The sequence below is a fragment of the Phaseolus vulgaris genome, chromosome 8 (genome assembly GCF_000499845.2).
Source record: "Phaseolus vulgaris cultivar G19833 chromosome 8, P. vulgaris v2.0, whole genome shotgun sequence".
Lineage (NCBI taxonomy): Eukaryota > Viridiplantae > Streptophyta > Magnoliopsida > Fabales > Fabaceae > Phaseolus > Phaseolus vulgaris.
Genome location: NC_023752.2, coordinates 11,520,370 through 11,544,666, shown reverse-complemented (window position 1 = coordinate 11,544,666; position 24,297 = coordinate 11,520,370). Strand labels below are relative to the sequence as shown.

At 30.8% G+C, this 24,297-nt stretch overlaps 1 protein-coding gene and 1 pseudogene across 1 annotated transcript; both read right to left on the bottom strand.

Annotated features, from left to right (window-relative positions):
• Positions 1 to 1,764: 1,764 nt before the first annotated feature.
• On the bottom strand, positions 1,765 to 5,064 carry LOC137825880 (E3 ubiquitin-protein ligase AIRP2-like; annotated as a pseudogene).
• A 9,718-nt stretch (positions 5,065 to 14,782) lies between these two features.
• On the bottom strand, positions 14,783 to 23,483 carry LOC137825607 (protein root UVB sensitive 5). The gene is made up of 15 exons (XM_068631316.1): positions 23,208 to 23,483; positions 22,776 to 22,835; positions 22,261 to 22,418; positions 22,036 to 22,136; positions 20,325 to 20,383; positions 20,130 to 20,176; positions 19,973 to 20,051; positions 19,809 to 19,881; positions 18,251 to 18,340; positions 17,045 to 17,104; positions 16,840 to 16,953; positions 16,349 to 16,409; positions 16,146 to 16,264; positions 15,930 to 16,022; positions 14,783 to 15,310 (listed from the first exon to the last, which is right to left on the bottom strand). Exons 1-15 carry the CDS (start codon positions 23,360 to 23,362, stop codon positions 15,077 to 15,079), a joined length of 1,503 nt encoding a protein of 500 aa, XP_068487417.1. The 5' UTR covers positions 23,363 to 23,483; the 3' UTR covers positions 14,783 to 15,076.
• Positions 23,484 to 24,297: the final 814 nt, after the last annotated feature.

Below are 24,297 nucleotides of genomic sequence, written 5' to 3'. Positions count from 1 at the left end.
TAATTTAATTTAATTTAGTATTTTAGGAATATGTTTCTACATTATAAAAATAATAATTAAAATAAGAACATTAAATTAATAAATAAATTAATATTTTATTAATATATGTTCTTATTTTATAATAAAATAAATAACATAAATATAATATTAAAATAATAAATAAAATAAAATAATTTTAAAATATAACTTTTGATTTAATAATATTTTTTAATTTTACTTAAGATTTATTTTAACTCTAATTTATATTTTAAAAATTATTTTTACATCAAATTATGTTTAAAAAATAAATATTTATATCCAAAATCTATTCTATTACATCATTATATAGTAACAACTTTCGGCACCTATAAGCCTCGGACGCATCCCTTAAATGGTATGTCTTGAACACACGTATCAGACACTGACACTCGTATAACACGTATCGATAAAGTGTCCAATTAAAAAAAATAGTTATTGGATTTCTGACAATTTTAACACAGTTCTAACATAATTTTAAAAAGAAAAAATATATTAATTTTTAAAAAAATGAATAAATCCTTTTGAATCAGCCATGAGAAACATATATCAAATATATTTGTGTACATAAATCTTTATTTTTATTGTTAATTTATATAATTCATAATTATATAATATATATGGTGTCTGTGTTGTACAATTTAGATTTAGAGATTATACATATATTCGTATTCGTGGCATAGTCTATAATGCATAGTTAGTCCAACTTTTTCCTTTCTCTTTTCTTTAATCCAGGTAACCTCATTTTCTAAATATTTTTCCTTCTTTTCTTTCCTTTTTTTACTTTCCTTAATCAATTAGTACACTTATATGCAATTATGTGATATTTAAGTTCTTTTTCTAAATTAAAATTTTTGTTTGTCACTTTTACAATTTATTTCACAAATTCAATTCTTCTTATACTGATAAAAAATATATATTTAAAAATTAAATAAAAATAACTTTTCTTAAATAACAGTTAAAAAATATAACTTATAACAATTTTAAAAAATATAATAAGGACTAAAGTCTATCATCAAATCATATTTTTTTACAGAATCAGGAATTCCATTTAGATATACTTGTTTTGTCATAAATATTTTTAGAAACATTTATATAAAATTTATAAGAATTAAAAGTAACTTTATTTTTGTGGTAAATCTTAATGATTTATCACATTTTATAAGAGTAAAATATCATTTTTATTGTGACAAAACACTTTTTAAATCGTAAAAGATAAATTCCTACTTCTTTTTCCTAAAAGAATGATTCTATGAGAAAAATATTTATGAAAAGGTAGTTTCTGGATACATTACTTTTTAAAACATAAATTAATCCTGTGAAAGAAACATTCCCAAACTTCAAATTCACACAAAACTTTGCAACCAAACACCTAAATTTGTGTACTCATCTTTAAAAAAATATCCAAAATGAAAAATAAAGTTATAATTTGGTAATTATTATAAAAACATTAAAAAATTTCTCAAATCAAACAGATCTCATAAGTATATCTCATTTGAGAATGCATTTTCTTCTTTTATTTTCATTTTTAATGTGTAATTTATGAAAATGATACCTCTATAAAATTGATCAACCTGAATAGTCTGATCCACCATAACAAAAAATGCATCACAGGTCTAAACAATACCTACATGGAGAAAATGGCAAGTAGTTCTGCTTTAATTAGTTATATTGCTAGCACCATCCATAAGCCAAAACCAAAAATGCAAAGCAAAATAAGTGTCATGGGGTCATGGACAAGGAGGAATATTTGGACTAGTTAACCCTTAAATTAATTCCAATGAAATGAGTATATAATATGGAGTGTGATCACAAGGTAACATTTACAAATGGAGAAATTCCTGCACAAACTGAGAATCATAAAAGTTAGAAATTTATAAGCTATGAACTTTCTACTAATTGACAATCACTAGTGGTGATGATATGACATGGTGAATATAGGATCTGGCATTTAGAGGCAAACTTTCTATATATATGAATAATCTTTTCACATTCTCCTTGTTGATTGAAGCCAAGTCATTAATCTCACTGCTGCTAATGTAGATCCAAAGATCATCAGAGTTTACTCTTTTGAGACTGTCTCGACAGAAAGGACAAGATTGAGATCTTGCGTGCCTAAACCAACAGAGAAAACAAGAATCCTTAGAAGTGAAAAAAAAACCATCAAATAATAACTGATATGATAACAAATTTATGGTTGATACACAGTTTGGCTTTTTGGCAGAAATTTTGCAGATTTCACTCAAAGAAAAAATAGTGACCTGATATTTCTGTTCACTTAAATTAAAAATGTTTCAGGAGATGTAAAACAATTATTTGACTACAGAATGCTATATGATCTAGAATATACCACTGACAAGTATTGTAACAAAATGAGGAACATTAGACAAGGCCTCCAGATTCATGCTAACCACAAAAACTACAATAATATGAATAGGTGGAAGATTCTTTATTCAATATTCACTTTTATTCTAAGACTTGATAAATATGAATAGGTTTCCAAGACCATAATACAATGGGTTCATTGAATTTTGATGGGTTAGTATGTTTCATTAGTTTGTTTTAGCCCATATAAATCTATAAGAAATCACAATTACTAAGAGACCATGAATTTTAAGATGGTTATCAGAAATCCTGTCTCACTTTAGATATGTATGAGAAGGTGTAATCTATGTAAAACAAACACACCCTTAATTATTAAAAGTATTGTGCACTAAATTGTTGTCTCAATTCACTCACCAGTCTTGGTAGCATTTCATACACATTGAATGATAGCAGTTGGGCAATACAACCATGCTATTCATCTCCAAGCAAATACCACACTCTTCTTCTCTCTCGATGTCAATTTCAGAAAGCTTTCCTTTGCTTGTCAAATCTTTAAGCTTATACTTAGTAGCACATAGATGTTTTTGTTTTCGGTCTTCAACTTCAGTGATTCCTCTGTGAAGTTGCAATAAAGAGGGAAATACCATACCTGTTATTGTAGTCAGGAGGGTGTAAAAGTAATCACATTTGGATTATGAAGCACTTTTTCAAAAAGGGTCGGGTAAAGATAATAATTCTTATCATATGGATGCACACATGGCATGATTCCATTATTTCTATTCACTTACCATAGAACTCCTTTAGACTGGCTTTTCTTTCGTAAATGGATATGGTTGTCTTCCCATCTTCATATGCCTGTGATGAACCCAATACGTATTAGAATTTAATGGATATGCTCTGTCAGTGTACACACTGTTACATTATCAATCAATCAGAAGTCAATATTACTATGACTAAGAAAGTTATTGTAAAAGTCAACAAGTTCACCTTATAGAATGATTTGTGATTGGATAATAATGTAAAATTTCTTTATACGGTTAGTACATAGACTATTTCCTCTGGTTATTATTCACTAGCATGACAACAAAACAGTAACATTGGTCATGGTTAGATTTTACACTATCATATTTGATATGGAAAGTAAGCTTTAAAATGTCATGCTTAAAGGAAAAGGGTAATATTAATAAGCTAAATGAAGAAGCAGGAAAGCACCTTGTATATTAGAATTCTGAGCAATCCTAAGGCTCCAGCAAGATGACAGTCAGTCCACTGAACCAGGAAAAGGAAGAACTGAGCAGCAGGGCTGTAGGACAATCTCATTTGGAAGCTGGCACCGCCACTTGGATACCCAGAAGCTCTGATTCAAACCATATTTAGCACAAAGAACGAGTTAAAAACCTTAGATAGTGGATTTTTTTCAATTTTTTGGTAGAGAAAAAATCAACATTGGATGGAACAATGAAGGGAATGGGCAGCTATGTATCATTTAAAATCGGCATATAAAAGCTTCTTTGTCTCATTTTGTTGGGCTAACAGTAGAAGTCTGCACTAGAATAATGTTCAAATAAAAAAATTGAAAAGACTGGATAATCTCACAGCGTTAAAATGCACAAAAAACTGGAAGCTAGGATTCAATCATGTCTCATTGTCTTGTAGCACAGTAACTGCTATGCTTTTAAAGGGAACCATTCGAAAATTGAAAATTTATTTGTTAAAATTTTGCAGGGTATTTGAACCTAGTATAAGAAGCACCACCATTATCCACACAAAAAAATGTAAAAAGGTGTACTTTAATTAACTTGATTGGGATCCTCTTTACAAAAAGAGATGGTGACAATGCCACAAACTGAGGCATCCTTGCCACCCAATGGGAAAACACCAAAAAGAATTGAATTATCCCGTGTCCTTCAAAATGAAAACTTTATTAGAAAAGAAGTTCAATAAAAAAAAAGCATACAAAGCCAGTCTTGTGTTATTTGTTTTCCTTTCCTTCAACTTAGATTCCTTCACTGGTCTTTTACACCAGTAAGCATGGGAGGTTATTATAAACCAGAAAAACAAAACAAAACCATGACATTGTAATATGCGAGGATGAACAGAACCAAACTATAATGAAAAAGAAAAAAAAAACGAGTTTACATCTAAATAGCTCCAGGATTGCAGCCATTATAAGACCCACAATTTGGAATCCAAAAAAGATAGCATCTTCGTAAAAAAGGAAGAAATTTGAGAAAAGGGAAGCATTCAAAATCACTTAAGTAACTGAAATGAAAAGAAAAACCTTCGTGGGTTTAGATTGGAAAGAGAAAAAGGAAGAATTAAATTTACAGTGTGTTGGCAAACTGGATGTCAGCTTCAAGAGCCTTGAGTGAATCCTTGAAAGACTTGCGCATCCTTCCTTCTCCCGCTCCCTCTGCTTCTCCTCTCTTCTTCCTCCTTTTCACACCAAACCCCATTCATGAACTCTCACAACAAAACAAGTAACATGATAAACCACAAACAAATCCCCTGACCCTTCCTCCTAGTACTAGTTCTATTGGAATACTGTATGAAACCCAACAAGTTCCTCGTTTACCCGTTCCTCTTACCAAACTAATCAGAGCAGTTTGATAGGGAGTGAGTAAAAAGGTGTTGAGAAGTTTTGCTGTGTTTTCGCTTGAGCTACACGTAAATTGTTTCTGTTGTATTTGTAGATTGTACATACATATGGGAATAAGTAGCTGTATTTCTTGTCATGGTTGTGAGTTTGTTTAAAATATTACCCAAACAACATTTGTCCCTTTTTTTCTCTTCCTGTGCAATTACTCATTTTCCTAATTTCCCGTGATAAAAGATTCTTTCTTGCTTTTTACCTCTTTCAATGTAATTATTTTCGCACAGAGTTTACCAAAAGATGTAGGAATATTTGGAAAAGAGACTCATACATTTAATTTAATAGCATGAATTCAAAATATTTTTATATAAAACTTAGTGTCCCTTCTCATATTAAAAAAAAATTATCTTGTTAAATATGATAGCAAATTATAAAATAAATTATATGATATATTTTTTGGGAAGGAGTTATGTAATGATGGTTAAATACTTTAAGTATCTAAAAATAAGCTTATTTAAATATAGTATCTAAAACTTTAAACATAGTCATAGTTAAAATGAATTTGATTTCTAATAAAGGATTGAATCATTGTTGTATGTATCTTATATGACTATGGTTATGGACACAACTATTATACTATAGTCTTATTTTTTAAAGTAAATTGTGTATACAAAAACATATAATGATGGTTAATAATCACACAACCCGTGTTAGTTGAATCACACAAAAATTATGGTTCACACAATAATCACACAAAATTTCCTTCACAATCGTTTTTTAGTTATTTTTAATAGTAGTCCTATTTTGTAATGTCTAGCTCAATTTAATCAACTTTTACCTAAGAAAAGTCATTCAAGACCTACAATTTGTACTATATGGGTTCAATATCATTTATAATCAAATAATAAAATCTCCATAATAATAATAATGGAAGACATTCATAACCTAAGAATATTATCTAATATTAGAAAAGATATTAAAAATAATTATAAGTAAGTGTTAAAATATTAAGAAGTGAACTTTAAGTCTAACTCAACCCCATAAAACCAGCTCATGGGGTGAGGTTTGCACCCACTTATATACTATGAAAGACTCTAATCTCTAGTCAATGTGGGATTTCCAACACACCCCCTCAAGTCGAGATTGTCAACTTGTGCGTGAGACTATATATTATGGGACAATTCATTATATATAAGTGGGTGCAAACCTCAACCTCATGAGCTGGTTTTATGGGGTTGAGTTAGGCTTAAAGTCCACTTCGTAATATGGTATCAGAGTCATTTTGAACCTATCCTAGCGAGTGTTTGTTGGGCTTATCAAGCCACCCGCTATTGGGTTGTTATCAGACCACCCATAATATGTTATCCCACGCACGAGCTCTCACTCTCGACGTGAGGGGGTGTGTTGGAGATCCCACATCGACTAGAGATTAGGACATTTCATTGTATATTGTGGGTGCAAACCTCAACCTTATGAGCCGGTTTTATGGGGTTGAGTTAGGCTTAAAGTCCACTTCTTAATATGGTATCAGAGTCATTTTAAGCCTATCCAAACGAGTGTTTGTGTTGGGCCTATCGTGCCACCCGCTATCGGACCATCCATAATATATAGTCCCACACACGAGTTGTCAGTCTCAGCGTGAGGGGGGTGTGTTGGAAATCCCACATCGACTAGAGATTAGAGTCTTTCATAGTATATAAGTGGGTGCAAACCTCACCCCATGAGCCGATTTTATGGGTTTGAGTTAGGCTTAAAGTACACTTCTTAATATAAAAGGTCAACAATTCTAAAACATAAAAATCTATATAAAAAAAATTAATGAACTAAAAGGTGTGACAACTAATCCAATATGACAATTACCTACCTAATATGTTATAAAAGTTAATAAAATAAGTTATTTATGTCTAATATGATGTAGTTAATTGATTTGAAGTCAAATAATTATATATTATAAAATAATGCAAGTTATAATAATTTAAAATCACTACATACATCTTTTCACTCACCCATGCATAATTTAAACACATACCAAAAAGCACAATGGTTTAAAGCAAAATCAATGATTTAGTTAACAAAACAATGTGATTATTAATGTTCAAAGGGGCTTACATAAGGGGAGGAGAGACACATTGTGTAACACAGTGGCCCCTTTGAAGACTTTCCCAAAGGCCACCAATTGAAGTGGAGAAATGTTATTAACATATAACTCACATTGGCTTATGGAATCAATACAATCTCATGATGGATTATTAGGAGCAAAACACCATGTTGACTTTAACCATTTGAGGCACAATAGACTATTATACAACAACTGTGAGAGCTCTAACATCTTAAGTCATAGATCAAACTCTTGTCCCATCTTTTGTGTAGCCTCCTTTGTGACCTCATGGGAACTGTTGTATCACCTCTTGGTTGGGTGCCCCAAAAGAGCAGGATTCATGTGAATATACACCACAATACTAGTGAATGTTCACTCCTAGTCCAACAACACACACACATACTTTCAAGGTGCTCATGTCGTCCAAAAAGCAATAACAAGTATATATATCTTGACGATTATGAGGAGAACAAGTAACTTGTGAGCTTTGTTCAAATAGAGAATCTTGTAGCATAACCAAAATAGATTATGATTTAAGTTATGTATAAGTAATAAGTAGGCATAAGTAAAAAACATATTTACTTATGATCTTCTTAGAAACTTGATGTTATTCCTCAAAAGTATATGTGTATGATGCTTTAACATTGGTCTGCTTTCATTTTTGGTCGCGCGAAAGTGATGATAGTGGCTAAATTGCACCAATATCTTCCTCAAAAGTAAATGAAAGTAGTGTTTTCTCTTTCACCATCGACTACTCAAGTTTTTTTTTTATCACCTCTACGAGATAATAAAGGGGTAGCATTATGTACCTAAGTAGATTGTATTTTTTTCCTAACATCCTAGTCACGAATTAGGCATTATTTATCAACTAGTTAACGATATATTTATTTATGAGTTAACATGAAAACCAAAAAAAATGTAGTAACATTTCATTTGTCATCTTAACGACTTTGAACAAACTAAAGTCATGTTTCGTCATCATTCCATGTGTATTTGGTATGAAAACTTTCATCTTTCCTTGAACTAAAAAATAGAGGTTGACAACTGTTTTGACTTGAATTGACACAAGTTTATTGTGACCAAAAAAGAACTTTTGATGTCATCCTCCTTAAATTAGAAAAAATGATTAATAACATTTCTTTCTCTGGTCCTTATATACAAGAAATCAAAGGAACATTTCAAATTGGAGGTAGTTCTTAATTTTATATTGAATCTCAAATACAAAATTGAGGTTCATTGAATGCAATATATTACTAATATCAAACAAATTTCAACTAATATAATACTTTATTATCAAACTAACTTTATGTGTTCAATAAATCAATCATTACAAATAAGTATATGAGAAAACCTACAATAAAAATTCTTTGTTATCACAATTTTCAACTTCCTTTGAAAACTTTTTAAGCATGTAATATTTATTATTTACGATTTACGAAAATGACATCATACTTTTTTATTATGTTAATTTATTGTTATAAATTATAATTTTCTCTTATGAAATAAATTAAAACATATAATTTGATAATTACAATTTAATTATTTTCATTGTTTATTATTTTATCTATTATTTTTTATTTGTAACTTACATACTACTTACACAAATATTTGTTTTATTGATTTATTTAAATATATCATATTTTTATTTTTATTTTTATTCTTCAACTAAATACTATATTAAAAAAATAGTATTAATTACAAAAAATGTAATATTATAATTTACTATTTGAGCATACAAGTCAAGTTCACGAAACTCTTACGAGTTTACATGAACCTTCAAGTTTGATAAGTGTACTATACAATTTTTCCAAAATTTCAATAGCATAATACCTAAAATGTGGACTTTCCAAAAATAAAACAATGCAATTTGTGAGAGGTTGGACATTTCTACATCTAATACTGCTTTGTTCAAATACAATCATAACATATTCAGAAATCATAAAGAGTACAAATGTCAAGCCACAAATGATAATCAAATTTGAAAAACTAATGAAGCACAAACTATAGAGCACAAGAGAGTTTACTTAAATAAAGATAATCAAATGGAGGCACTGGTGGTGGTGCAAATAGACAATGTTGGCTAGACAATGCGACACAAACCCAATAAGACACACTAATTGATGTGAGTTGATTTTAGATTTATACATTTTAGATATGACACTTTACTTAGGATTGAGATTTTATCAATTATATGGTGAGAACCCAAAGATGATCCCCACTGGACACGAACTTAACCAAGTGGTTAAGTAAGTCTAAAGGTTCACTTTTAGAGGGCAAAGGAAAAATACAAGTATATGGTGATTGATGATGAAGAGCGGAAATTAAATGAACATGGAAGGAAACATAAAAGCATGATGGAAACCAAAATGAAAATGGAGGGAAATAAGAACATAAGAACACAAAGATAAATGGAGTAATGGAAAAATGGAAGAGATGAAGGAAGGAAAAGCTTATGTGATGGAAGAGAGTTGGTCACGCCACTTAGAGTGTGGTCTTCCTCCAAGTAAGTGAGATGGTCGCCACTTGAGAGCTCTCCAATCACTCAAGATGAGACTTAATGCTAAGAGGAAACAAGTCTTACAAACACCTCACACAATTTGTGCAGAGTAACTTTTCTATTCAAATTCAACATGTAAATACATGGAGTAAGACACCCTATTTATATGAATGGGTGCCTTGGAAAACAAGATGGGCAAGGATAGGATGGTAAATGTGAGAGGGGTTGCCTTTAGGGTTTGACTAAGTAAAAAATGCACCTTAGGCTTAATGTTCTAGAAACTAGGTCAGCTTTCCTTCCTAAAGGGCTAGAAACAAGCTAAAATGATAACTACACCCTCTATTATTCTAAAGGCGCCTTATTCTAGCCTATCGTGCTATTTGGACCCCTAAAGTGAGCCCAAATTATTTACAGTATGTTTTATTTTTAAGAAGACCAGAAGAAAGAACATTTGATGTTCTGGTCTTTGCTCATTTCTTCTTCTGGTGAGGTCTGCTAGATCCTTGGTGGGGTCTTCATTTGAAAGTTGAGATGACTTCTCATAGTGTGAATGGTAATTTGCATCATTGGTCATCTCCTTGTTGGCTTGGTTTGTATCACTGATGGTGACAACTCAAGCACAATGTGAGGAAATGGCGGTAGTGCAAGCAAATGCTAAGACAATGACAACGATGTAAGAGGATAGGAGAGACAATTTTAATGAAATAAGAAGACATGAGAAACAATGGTGACAATGAAGACGTAACATGTCAGAAGAAGAAGGAAAAAAGAGGAGTGTAAAAAAAGGTAAAATACATAAGAAGGAGCAATTAAGTTGTGTATTAAAACATTTTGCAGTATTTCACAAAATCAACATCTAGTTAAAATAGTTAGACATAGTTAAAATAGTTAGACACAATTGTAAGTGGACAAACTCATTATCAATATATTTTCGAAAATCTAGTTCAAAAGACTCTCATTCTTTAAAGTTTGATGACAATTCAATAACATGTAATGTAAGAGTGTTGAGAGTAAAGAAAGATTTACATTTGATATTTTTATACTAATCATCTATTAACTAAGACTATGTCTAGTTCTTGATCAAGTTTCGTTATACTAACTACCACTGCAAAATAAAGATGAATATTATTTGAACCTCAACCACTCTTGACTAAACAATCAAGTATTATTTGGAACATAATCATTATTGGATAAAAAAGAGAGTATTATTTTGGAACGTAACCACTCATGGCTAAGCAACCGAGTACTGTTTGAAACACAATCACTCCTAACTAAGATTGGATATTGTTTGTAGCTACTCATGGACAATACTGAGTATTGTTTGGAACACAAGTACACATAGCTAAAATTAAGTATTGTTTAGACTATAGACATTATTAACTAAGAATGAGGTTTGTTTGGCCCGCAACTACTCCGCAACTATTCCTAATTTGATTTTTAAGACATTCATATTTTAACACTTTATTATAAGTACTTAATCAAATTATATTGAAATATATTGATTTTTTTTAGTAAAGAGACACTAAGGCACTAAGACAAAGACAAAGGACTATTATTCGTAACATCTTTATGCAATATAAGATCTATGATAATAGTTGCTTAAAAATCATCTTCGATGGTAAATATCCTAAGAGACCATTCTTGTTTAAAATTGTGAATGTAAAATATAAATGATTAGATGTCATAAAATTTAACTTAATTTCAAAAGATTTATAGTCTATTTTTTCAAAATCAATAAAAAAATATTTATTCTAACTAAATTATATTAATTTAATATAAAAATAAATAAATTATTCTTATATTCCCAATGGATTTTTGGTGATAAAATTTATATGATTTTAAAATTAATAAGAGAAAATAAACTATCCTAATGAAATTGGATTTGGATATCTTAAATAAGGTTTTGAATTTAAATCTTATTGATGAAGAAAAAATATGATCAATTATATCATTCGATAATGACTAATTTAATTTTTTTTTCTTTTATAAAATAATAAAACAATTATTTGGAGAAAAAAATTTATACAATTTTAGTTACTATCCAATCTTTTATATTATTATTTAATGACAAATTGATATAGACAATAAATTTATTATTTTTTGTAATAATTATCTGAAAAGGTAATAAATACTGTTATATTTTTTCCGTTGACAAAGACGATGTATTTTTTCGAAATGATAATACATAATTAAATTGAAATATACCAATACTCAATTATTAAGTAACGTGATAAGATATTTCTTAATTAATTTCGTGTATCCGTAAAAGTAGAAGTGAAATGATAGGATATATTAGTGTTACACGAAAGATTTTGCTTCCTCCCAAAGCTTAACAAATGAAATGAAAGCACTTATAATATTCATCCATTAAATTAACAATTTCTTTGTAGCCAAACTTCCTCTTTATTTATTTATTTATTTCTCTTCACAATTATTATGTTACATTATTCTCAGACCAAAATTTAAGATGGATAACAATCCATAATTTACAAAATTATTTTATAAGTTTAAATGAGATAAAAACTTATTTATTAAGGTAGTATTAAAATTTATTCTAATAGAAATTTATGAAATCTATTGTGTCACGTCTTATCAGTCATTCTAGAACTATTAACAAATATATAATTTGATATGTTCCTTTTTCAATGTAAAATAGCATGATAGATATTTTATATCAACTATATAAGTGAATTATAAATCTTACTTTTCAAGACGATTTTATAACATTAAATTACACATAAATTTTATTAAAAAAAATATTTTTAATAATTTTGATTATTTAAATTTTATATATTACAAATCTCACACTAATTAAAAATAAAGATATTTTATAATAGATTAATGTTTATTTGATAAGCGTGTTCTATCTTATAACCTAATAAATATTAATATTTTAATTATTTATAGAAATTCATAATTTTGTTAATTTTGAAAAAAAAAATTAACTTTTTTTATTTTGCGTGGATTTTTATTAAAGGGTTTTTTCTTTCTGTTGCAATTGGAGTGGTGGAGAATGAATTGTTGGTAATTTAATTATCCACAGCAGTTGGAAAGGATTCAGCATCTTCTGTTTAATCAGTTTTGTTGGATAAACTTTAGTTAGTTAATAATCTTCACGCCACCACGGAATCTAATCCTAATGCAACTTTTGTTTTTGTCGAGAACAATTTTGGATTGATAGATTCCTTGCCAAAGGAAAAGATGCATTTTGGACTATACTTGCAAGTAACGTGATGAACCAATTGTTGAAGAAGCTACGTTTCTTAAACCGTGAATCTTTGAAATTTTTTTATTCTTGTGCTAATCAACTACCATGTCATTTTGGTATACGTATGTTGGTGTTTAGTTGGTGGATACATGTTAAACTTATTTTGATCCACAAATTTTAATCATAAGAATTTTTCATTGTTTTAATTTAAGTTAAACTAATCTAGTTGTGTTTGAAATGGTTCAGTGATCATTAATTCCAGAAGTGACCATTTAAACAATTTTCATTTGTTGATGATGACATGCTAACACCCTCATTAATCAGAGATTGGGAAAAGCAAAAAAATAATATTATAAACATAAGGTGGCAACAGAAGTTATGTGTTGCTTGCACTAAACTGCTACAATAACTCAGTGTGACAGCAACAGAAATTGACATAACATTTTTTTTTCTTGCATATTAAGAACTGTGCATTTCTTTTACACGTATATACATGACAAACATGAAATGAAACTTTATCTAAGTTCAGTCTTTTATGTTACTGAAGAATGTTTGTGAGTCATTTGTGATTATTCTATATTAAGGAAATTATGATACACGTGTTGCATATATCAGGGTTTAACAAATAAGTGAAGTGTGTAAAAATTGAAAACTTTGATAATGGATATATTTAGAAAACTAAAATGGTAAAATTTATAAATTAATGATAATTAAAAGGTAAAATATGTCATCAAAACAACATTCTCCAACCTTTTAAAGTAACTGCTTTTTAGTTTTTTTTTAAATCTAAATTGACTAGTGTTATCAGAATTTTTTTTTTTCTAATTTAGTCCAAATAGATAACATTAATGTTTATGTTTATAGTAAGTAAAAATAATGTATTTACTGAAAAAGTAAGTATATTTCAGTAAAATTATTTTTAATAAATAAAATATTTATTGTTGCTTGTTAAAAATACCTACCATATAATTGCCTCCAGCCAAAAAAAGTAGGGAAGAGGGTAATAATAACTAAAATATGCACTTGTGCTATAATTCATTTCTCTTGCACACTTTTCTGTTTTCATAGTTGCACAGCCAATTACCATTTCCCAAAACAGGTTCATGGCCACCCTTTCTCCCGTGACTAAATGTTTGTTAAGATAGATACATACTTTGCTGCTTACTTCATAGAGTAAAAGATGATAATTGAATATTCAATAATCTGCAAAGTTAAAATTTTGGCATGTTTGGAATGAAGTAGCACCACCCAAGTAACTATCCCTTCATCTAAATATGTATTCAATAATGGAAAAGCTACTTTCTCCATTTAATAATTACTACAAAGGCAGTGATAATGCTTGGATTGTTACTAAAATATTATCATTAGATGACTAGATAACTTATTGCATGCAAAATTGAACACCATCTTATTGAATATTTAAATTGCACTACAGATTAAAGCTTTGGAAGTGCATGGAAGCATCTGTCATCCTATTCTGATGGTAGAGCTAAGCATTGAAGTGAACCTAGCTATTTAGGAATATTTCCACATCAGGCATTTTATACTTGATCAGTAAAGAAAGTACAAAAGATCAAATTCTCTTTAATGCTAGTGCTAGTGAAGGACCATAAGCCAGAAAAGTTGTCAACTACAAGGATTTGGCTTTGAAAGGAAGGAATTAATTAATATAAAGAGCTGTAGTTGGCATATAATAACTTCAAACATTGAAAAACATAGTAGAAATTCTGGTTCTTTACCTATAAAGTACGACAACTCCACAAGATCCCACACAAATAAAGGCATCGCATTTTGGTAAAATGGTACCACAAGACAACCATGAAGCTAGACTTTAACACCCTATACCCTCGTTTTCCATATCATCTTTAAACAGGGCAATTGATTTGATTAAATCAGCATTAATATCTCCCTCAAAAGGTCAACCAACGAACTTTTTATGAAGACAGAATAACGAACTGTTTTAGACTACAGATAGCAGGATTAACCTAACTGATACATCCACAGAGGTCATGAATACCAAACATGAATGAACTTTCTCCTGAAAAATTGCACACAAGAAAGATTTCAAACAAAATTGAGAACAAATGTTTTACAACAGGAGCCTCCCTGTGTAGTATCAAAGCCGGTATTTGGTATTCAATGAGTTAATATAAGCCAATTGGCCAACATAAATACTGTGTCTCCCTCTGTTGAGTGTCTGCGTGTGAAAATAGATATCTTGATCTGAATGTTTCCAAAACTGCTTACAGAATTTACAATTTGATTTATGCCTCCACTCTCAAGAAGGACCTCATGATGATCATATCATTTTGCACTATAAAACATCCTGAATTTTAGAATTTAGAGGGGATTCGTATTATCATCAATAAAGAGGTTTTTGGGAACCTTCAAATTTAATTGCTGAGTATCCCATTGTGCATCATTCAACTTTTGAATGAAATCCTCAAACCTTTCTTCCAATTCCATTAGGCTGTTAGCAATTTGATCACAAATATTAGCATCGCTATCCCAGTTCTCACTTAGCCAGAAAGTCTGCCATACACTTCGTAATACTGAAACACTTGTGGCTCCAGCCTGCAGTGTCATTATCAATGAGAAGGTACAGTAAACCTATCCAGTTAAAATATTTGATACTCCTAAATTCCATAAATAATCCTAAAAACCCCATCTCAAAGACACATGGAAGAAACAGCATTTCCACAGATTGCTGTTTTGTGTTTGGTTCCTCAAGTTGCTGCTTCTTTGTACTTTTTCTTCATGGCATTAATACTTTTTTCCTTGTTACTTTACAGCCTCACTAATGTTGTCAAGTTAGTCCTTGAGGTGGTAGCTCGTGCTTTTTAAAAAAAAATATTTCTATCCTCTTTGGAAATTTGGAGAAGCATCAACTTGAGGCAACAAAGACAATGCAGCAGATGAGCGTCCCCTCGCATAATAACCCTTATGGGCTAGAAGTATGGAACAATGAACAGAACCACTTACCTTGTGAAAAATTCTACTTTTAATTAATGAATTCTGGTGACAAGGATCAAAATTCCTAAGAATTTGATCAAAGAGTATATAAATACTATCAATGACCAAATATACCACAAGTGGCTTAAGTTGTTGAGTGAAAGATCATGAATAACAATAAAATTTATGTGGAATGAGGATTTTTTTTCAGTTAATTCTCGCAAGGGAATTTAAAGTATACCTTGAAAGAAACATAAAACCTCAAATCTTCTGGCTGCTGATTCATCATAAGGATATATTTCTCACTTGCATATAATTTTAAAAATGCCTCCACCTGTTTTATTATAACAAAATTATATGATTATGACATGGCGTTATTTGAACAAAATCGAAAATAATTATGAACCTCTTGGTTTCCTTCATAAAATTGTGACAATAGCAGCAATAGATACTATACCATAAAGTGTGATCCCTCCACACCGTCCATTTTCTCCAAGGGCAAGCCAAAAATTATTTTTGGCTTCATGAATTGCGACCAAGCTAATATATTCTCTTCTCTATTGCAATCTGTGCATCCTGAAATAAAACCACTTGGCAAATTGAATATAAGTGAAGAGAAATAACTGATGCAGCATAGAATTGAATTTGTCTGAATGTAACCTGGAACAGTAGAACGTAATATGTATGATTTTACCAGTATTCGAGCACGCTTTAGGTTTATCTGCAAATAATTGCACAAAAAGATAAATAACTAAACAAATCTAATGGATTTTCTCACTTATTGTTTAGAGGAAATGGAAGGGATGTAGCTGTAAGATAGTTTTGTGTTCCTAAGTATGTGAACCTATTAGACGAAAAATATTTGGTACCTACCAATGTTAGAGAGCAAGAACAACAAAAAACAGCATCCCTGCCGAGCAGCACGGGTTCCAAATTCATTTGTTATCTTTCCGATATTTTTTTTCCCTCTTGATATTGGTAAATAAATAAGCCACAAAGCAAGGAAAACGGGAAACAAAATGGTCATTTTTAGTGATACTATAATTCAATATCTTATACAAAGTCCTATGTGAAAGGTCTTTCTACCAGCTTGCATGCATACAGATTTATATGCATTAGATTCCATACTAGATTATACAGTACATGCTTACTGTGTTAAACTGGAGAACTGAAAGTGATTCATAGCGTAGCCAAAGATGCAGAACTCGCATACTCAACCATGTTAATGAAAGTACACCATATGATTTTACAAGGCCAGGTGTATCCTGCAAAAAAAAATTAAAATAATGGAACCTTTCAACTAACAGTGTCTTGGTGCCAAGAACTAAAGTCCTCTTGAAAATGTATGTATTTTACCAGAATCAATATGCCTAAAGCAAGGCCAACCAGTTGAGCAACCACTTCCCAAACTTCTTCCTGAGAAATTTTGATGAAAGAATTGTATGAGGAAAAACCTTTACGTGTTCCAAACTGTGGTATACTGACAATTTAGTGAACAACATTGTATAGACCAGTTCACACTAGGTCCAACATCTTGACAAGAAAATCATTAAATAACAATCAAATTTAGAGACAAAAAATAATCAGTCATTATATTAACTAAATTAGATACTATTTTAGAGACTAAAATATTATTGGTATTTAAAGTAGTTTATATTATTAATTAAAATTTATAAAATGGTTTTTAAATTGGTATCTAAATTAACTACTGATATTTCATATTCTAAATTAGTCTCTAAAAGACTAATAGAGACAAATTTAGAACATGAAGTAATGAGTAACTAAAACCTTGGTAGCTAATAGTTAGATAACAATTTAAAAACTATTTTATAAATTTTTATTAATAATAAAAACTACTTTAGATACTGATAATTTTGTTAGTTTATAAGATGGTCTCTAATTTAGTCAAATAGTAACTAATTATTTTAGTTTTTAAAATTAGTTTCTATTTAATGATTTTCTTATAGTGTTCTGACTCAAAGATGTGTCTCAAGAATATATTACAAGCTTTGGCATAACCTGGCCTACTATATGTAATAATGTAACTAAGCTTTGGCATAACCTGGCCTGCTATATGTAATAATGTAGCTAAGAAATAAAAGAATAAGTAATGATTTCATTAAATCATGAAGATTAGGTAGATTATATTAAGATTTATTGCTTAAGGCATCTTGACTAAGGCATAATATCTGCTTCATTCGGTCAATAACTGCTTTTTAGGCTTGACTAAGGCAAAATATGACGGATTAGGTCCGTGAGTCATCCTCACCCCAGAGCCTCATTAAAGATTTTGGATTGAGACAAGAAGAAGGTGAATATAAATTAAGAAATTAAATCAGCCTCCCTCTTTGCTTTAATAAAATAAGTACCATATGGAACTTTTCTTCATATGAGAAACATTCATGGAGAGAGAGGTCAACAATTAAATTAATACTTGAAAGCATGAGAATAACAAATACCAACGCATTATTCATAAAACTCTAGAGGCTTTATAGATGTATAATCACGACAAAATATTATTACCAGAAATTACAGATTTCTATTCTGAGTTTGAGAGTATACCTTCGCTGCTACTTCTCCCAGATTTCCTGAAATTGCAAAGTGGTTTTGAATCACACGAAAAGAGGGATCTTTTAGTCCTCTTGCTACAGCCTGTTTGTATATCACACAGAAATTTACACAAACATATATAAATTGGATATTAAGCAATCCATCTCTACACATTGAAGTGTGGAATTCCTACTGCTTTTAAATCACTATCTTCAGATTTTATGTTAAAAAAAGAATGTCATGACTTATTTTCAATATGGTAATCATCCTTTAGGAGGGCTGCTCGGAAGTGAACATTTTGACACTACAAGTTAGCTGCTAGGAACTTGTTTGAGAGGATGCAGAAAAGAGCGAAAACAAAATGGTAGTCCATATTCATTTAGAATGTGAAGAGAAAGACAAAGAAAGGGTATAATGAAAGGTCAAACTCTCAAAAAAGGATAAATATGGCAGGGAACCTACCAACCCTCTCCAAAAAGATATCCAGTAAAAAGAACATTTTTATGTTCAATGCATAACTAAATATAATTCATCTATGCTTAGAAAATCCCCAACCTAGTCAGCTATCAATATATCTATCATCTGTTCCATTCCGCCAAATAAACAAGAGATGAGTAACTTGTGTTTGTTTTCTATTCTTTTCATCCTCATTCCCTGTCTTTCTGACCTTCTTTGCTTTACTTCTCCTTTTGGGGATAGAATTCTATCATATTTTTATTTATTTTCCTCCTTGAATACAAAAAAGTTAGTAGCAGGAAAAGGATAGCCAGAAAATGATATTAATCTAAAGTTAATTATTATCCATTAGACCCTTTTAATTTATGTAGCACAAGTACTGACACAGACACTCGACATGACACTATGAGTCTATGACACATGTAATCTCTGAAATGTAAGACCCGGGGACACTAATCTAGATATTACATCATTATGAATTATTTAAATTGACAATCAAGATTTATGTATTCAAAATCATCTATAAACAAGTTAGTCAAATATAGAAATTTAAACATATTGTCACCTAATACAAAAATAATCTAATCCATCTATCTAAAATCCAAAAAGTGAAAAGAGGAAATAATTCATTTAATACATTTCATCCCCTTCTTGATCATCATCATTGAAAAAGACACTTTAGCTGAGATTCATTTAAAGACAAATGAACAACTTAAAAAATTTCACATTATATCAAAATATGATAGGAGAATAAATAAAAACATTCTCACTAATACATATATAATCTAAATATTCCTCCTGATAATATAGGATTTGTTCCTTACTTCTATAATCATAATAAAAATTTACAAGTGAGTTTTAGAAAATCACTATATTTGTCCTTATTAACATGTTGGAGCAGTGAACAATTTTTGACAAAGACCCAAAAAATGGTTTTTAATTGAACACTTCACCTATACTTGTTATACGAGTATCATATATGTGTCGATGTCTGATAGGTGTCGGACACAGGGACACATCATTTAAGTGGTGCGTCCAAGCTTCATACCTATCTTTGAAATATTAACTAATAATAGTGGCTCTTTTAATAGAGTAAAGATGCATAATAAAGTACCTTGGTAAGATTTCCTAGCGATGCCAAAGGAAGGAAATAGCCAGGATATAGTTGGGTTGTCAGATCAAAAATGCTGCATGAGATGTCAGCAGTGTAAGACTCTCTCTCTAGAGCCAGACTTTATTTGCATGTTTCCATAGGAAAACAAGGCATACTACACAGACCTTCCAGCACTGCCAATGAAGTCCGCATACATTCTCCATTGCTTGGGATCATCATCAAAAAGATTTCCAAACCTCCCGCCTGAAAGAAAAAGCAACATTTACCTTAAAATATAAATTCATCTTCAGCTTCCTTCAGCTTACTTTGTGAATGCCATACCAATGAACAAGCGTCCTGTGGCTCCAATGCCATCCTTTGAGACCCATCTAAAGTTATAGAGCAAGAGCATGCAATTAACAACATACAAACTAAATTGACAAATAATGGCAGCATGAAAGTATTAATGATACTACTATATACATATACATGTTGTGATTGTATACAAAAGCATAGGCTCTAAAATTTATGAGTCACCTGATGGCAGCAGCAGAAGCAGCCGCTGTGCTTCCAGAGAAAGATCCAACACCAACAGCCTGTAGTTAAGCAAAATTTTTGACACGACAGATAGAAAACACAGTACATAAGTAATTGTAAGGAAAAGAAGAAAATGTTATGGAGAACATACAAAATGCACAATGTCAGATCTAGACGATCTAGTAATCAGAGTCTAGTCCCACTATGAAAATCCTTACGTAAGTTTAGATCAGACCAACATCAACTTTTGCTCAAAGCCCGCCAGACATCTACTAACTATAAGTGAGCTCATAAGGCTAGAGGAGTCTATATGATATGAAGAAATATCAAGTTTTACATGACACAGAGAAAAAGCTTAAAGAATCGAGCAAGACTTAGATTATACCTATGTCAACTTTTGCTCAAAGACCATCTAGCATCTACCAACTATGGACAAGTTCATAAGACTAGACAGTCTATATGAATAAGAAGCTCAGAACACATGATTGACCGACTACTAGATGACTTAGGTTAACGAACTGATTCTTGAGACAGATTCTCATAAAAGGAACATGTTATATGCCAACAATTGCAACGTACAACCTTCTACGCACAATAACATGAAAACAAATTTTAAGGACTGTCATTTCACTAAGCATCTAACTTTATGGAAAAACATACAAAAAAGGTCTGACGAAAGATTACCTACAATGATCAGAACACACAGAGGCAACAATCAAGCTTAGAACAGTCACATTCAAGATGCATATAAACTGACGACTTCAACTGCATGAATAGACTACAGATCCAACAAATTCTCTAACATTTCATGCAAAAGGCTGCACATAAAACATCTCTATATTAGACCATCTAGTTAGACATCTAGTTGAAGTGTGAGCACCTATTTGTTAATCCTTAACTCAGTGAAGTTTATCTCCAGTGAGTGCTCATATTTATACATCCTCTCTATTGAGAGTTGTTCTCCTTTCATTCAAACTCTATTGTTTGTAAGCTAAGAGTAATATAGTATAGAATACTCAAGAAAGTCGGGAGTATGATCAAAGAAAATCTGTAATATTTATCTCAAGGGGAGATAAGGGTTTGTTTGGGAAGGCATTGTATACTCATGTAAGTAAGAAGTGACAATAAAAAGTACTTTTTTGTAATAAGTAGATTATAGTGGAACATTTTAAGAGTTTTCTGAAAGAGGAATGGACATACAGTTAGGTTGAACTAGTGCAAAACAAGTGTTTATGTTTCTTCTATTGCTCGTGTAAACTGTCTGCATTGCTTATCTTACATACACAAATTTCGTGAAAACATATTTACAAAAGGCTTTTATCAAACCTCTAGATTTCCATAAATCATTTTAACTCCATTCAACATCCCTTCTAAAATTAACATGTTATTAACACAAATTTTTTCTGGCAAATCATATAGAAACAAGTAAAAAACCTTTGTTAGAAAATTTAAAGAACCAGAAACAACTTTCAAAGGACATGACCTGCTAGCTTATATCAGGAAACTTTAATCACTATAAGAAAATGTACTCAAGTTGCAAGTACATGACAAAACTACCTCTAATGATTTTCAAGATTTGACAATAAGCCTCACTGACATACCGAACTGGGCTTCGTGAAGTCTACTGATTATCAGTTTCAACAGTAAGCATGCCAAATGCACAAAAACATCCTTGAGAAAAAAATCAGTAGTTTGAGCAAGATTGACATGCCTTTAGGAGACTTGAAGTTACAAGGGTGTGACAGATCCATCCAGTCACATTGGTAGGGAACTGTAGTAACATGTAATGCAAGTAATCATCTGAAACTGATCCTGCATCATGACTGACAAAGTTAAGTAAACAAATTATTTGCATCCAACTTTACACAATCATTGAAGCTAAAACTCCAGAAGTTTCCCTATGGAACATCCAATAAAGTATTTAAATGTTAACCACCAGGAAAGCCTGATGGTAGGATAAAATCTTTGATTGTGTCTGGAAGCCACGATAGTCTTTCATCAGGGGAATGCGAATCCTGAAACCTGTTTGGTGTAGTAGAACTTTCCTCCTCAACAAGAAAGGTTTGCAACTTCGAATCATCGCCTAATACATATCTGCTTATAAGAGGGGGAAAAGTCATAGTTGAAGCCTGATTTGTAGAAGCAACCAATGTAAAATTTATGTAATTGAGGAAATGGCGAAACAATAAAAAGCACAAGAGGTTGCAAAAGTATTCCCAGGAACAAGCAAACACAGACTACTATTTCCGTTTTGTTCATACTTGATGCATGCAGACATTTAGTATTTCATTCACGTTTTCTTATGGAGTACAATGTGAATTAGCATTCCATGATCCCCCAACTTCTTAACAACAAGTAATGCTAGTAGTATGCTACTAACACAAAAACCTTCATAAATGTACATTTACAGAATTAAAAAGAACACAAATTTTGGTAAAGTTGAACAAAAACCTCTTCGCAGTACCATTGCTATATCTCTCCACCAAAATCACCCGCGATAAAACCTGACCTCTGAAACAAAGAAAATAAAATAATACTATAATAATCACCCCAATTCAAAAGTTTGGAAATTAAGCAAGTTAAACCTTAAAAAAGTTCTCCCAGATCATTTTTTTTCTTCTGTCACACGCAGATAACTTATCCAAATTTTGTTGACTGAAATTGGTCACTATAATCAAATGCTTCATTAACTTCCAAAATTTCTCTTTCCCCAAGGTAATTCCCACTATCTTACTCTCTATAACAGATAAGTTATCCACATTCCCTCATACTCCATACACTACTATACTGTTTGGGTTAAGAAATTCAATATTGTCCGCACAAAAATCTACCCTTTGAATTTTTCTTAGCAAAACAAAACAACCAAAGAAAGAAGTATCAGACCCTCCATTATCAGCATCATCTTCGAAACTAGAGCGCTCAGAAGAGCATACAACACGAAAACAACGGGTTTTAAGTCTCTTTATCTTCATCTTCTCCACCTTCATTGAAGAATTGAATGCACTTGAAGAGAATGAAAATTGCAAGGTGTGAGACATTGTAAGAAACAACAAACTTCGTAGCTTCCTATGTTTTAATTGTGAAACAGTGAAAAAATTGAAGAGTTTGGTTTTTGCTTCTTCTTCTCTGTTTCTGGCTCAAGCTAACAAGATTAACACTATCTCCGAAACTGGAAGACAAGAACGAGCCACGAGCCGGGTCGGGTCGGGTCGGGTCGGGTCGGGTCGGATCGGGCAGGATCGGGTCAAAGCTTATTTACTAATATAAGAGTATTTCTTCCTGTATATTTTTTAAAATTACTAAAAACTAACGTATTGATTATACTTGCATATTAACGTCTTCTCATAAGATTCTAACAAATTATTGAAACCAAAATCAAGCATCAAAAAGTAAAAAAATACATTTTAGTTTTGGACTTAATGGATACACCTGTATTTTGTTTAGGGCCTAATAGATAGGCCTGCATTTAGTTTTGGGCTAAACGGATTGGCCCGTATTTAGTTTTGGGTTTAGCTGAATAAACCCTAATAAAAAATATTACATGTAAACCCTGGAAACCTTTAATTTAATGGTAAAAACTGTAAATCCTATACAGTAAAACATTAATAATAAAATGTATATCTAACTTCTAATCCTAACCATAAATTCGGTGTCTCAAAATAGAACACCATGAACCCTAACCATAACAATTGACATAATTGTTTTAATCTAAAGATGTGGTATTCTGTTTTATGGTATGACATGGTGACATAATTGTTTTAATTTAAAAGACGTGGTATTATGTTTTATGTTATGACATTGGGTTTATGGTTAGGGTTAGAATTTAGGTATAATTTTATGATTTATGTTCTTACTCTATAAGATTTGTAGTTTTTACCTTTAAGTTAAGGATTTTCAGTTTAAGGTTTACATGTGATATTTTCAATTAGGGTTAATCATTTACGGTTACAATTTATATTTTTTTTAGTTTTAT

Coding starts and splice junctions, on each gene's coding strand:
- LOC137825607 (XM_068631316.1), bottom strand. CDS start 23,362: ATGTCTCACACCTTGCAATTTTCATTCTCTTCAAGTGCATTCAATTCT. Junction 20,177..20,324: donor GCTTCTGCTGCTGCCATCAG/GTGACTCATAAA, acceptor CTATAACTTTAG/ATGGGTCTCAAAGGATGGCA. Junction 16,410..16,839: donor CAGTTCTCCAGTTTAACACA/GTAAGCATGTAC, acceptor AATTATTTGCAG/ATAAACCTAAAGCGTGCTCG.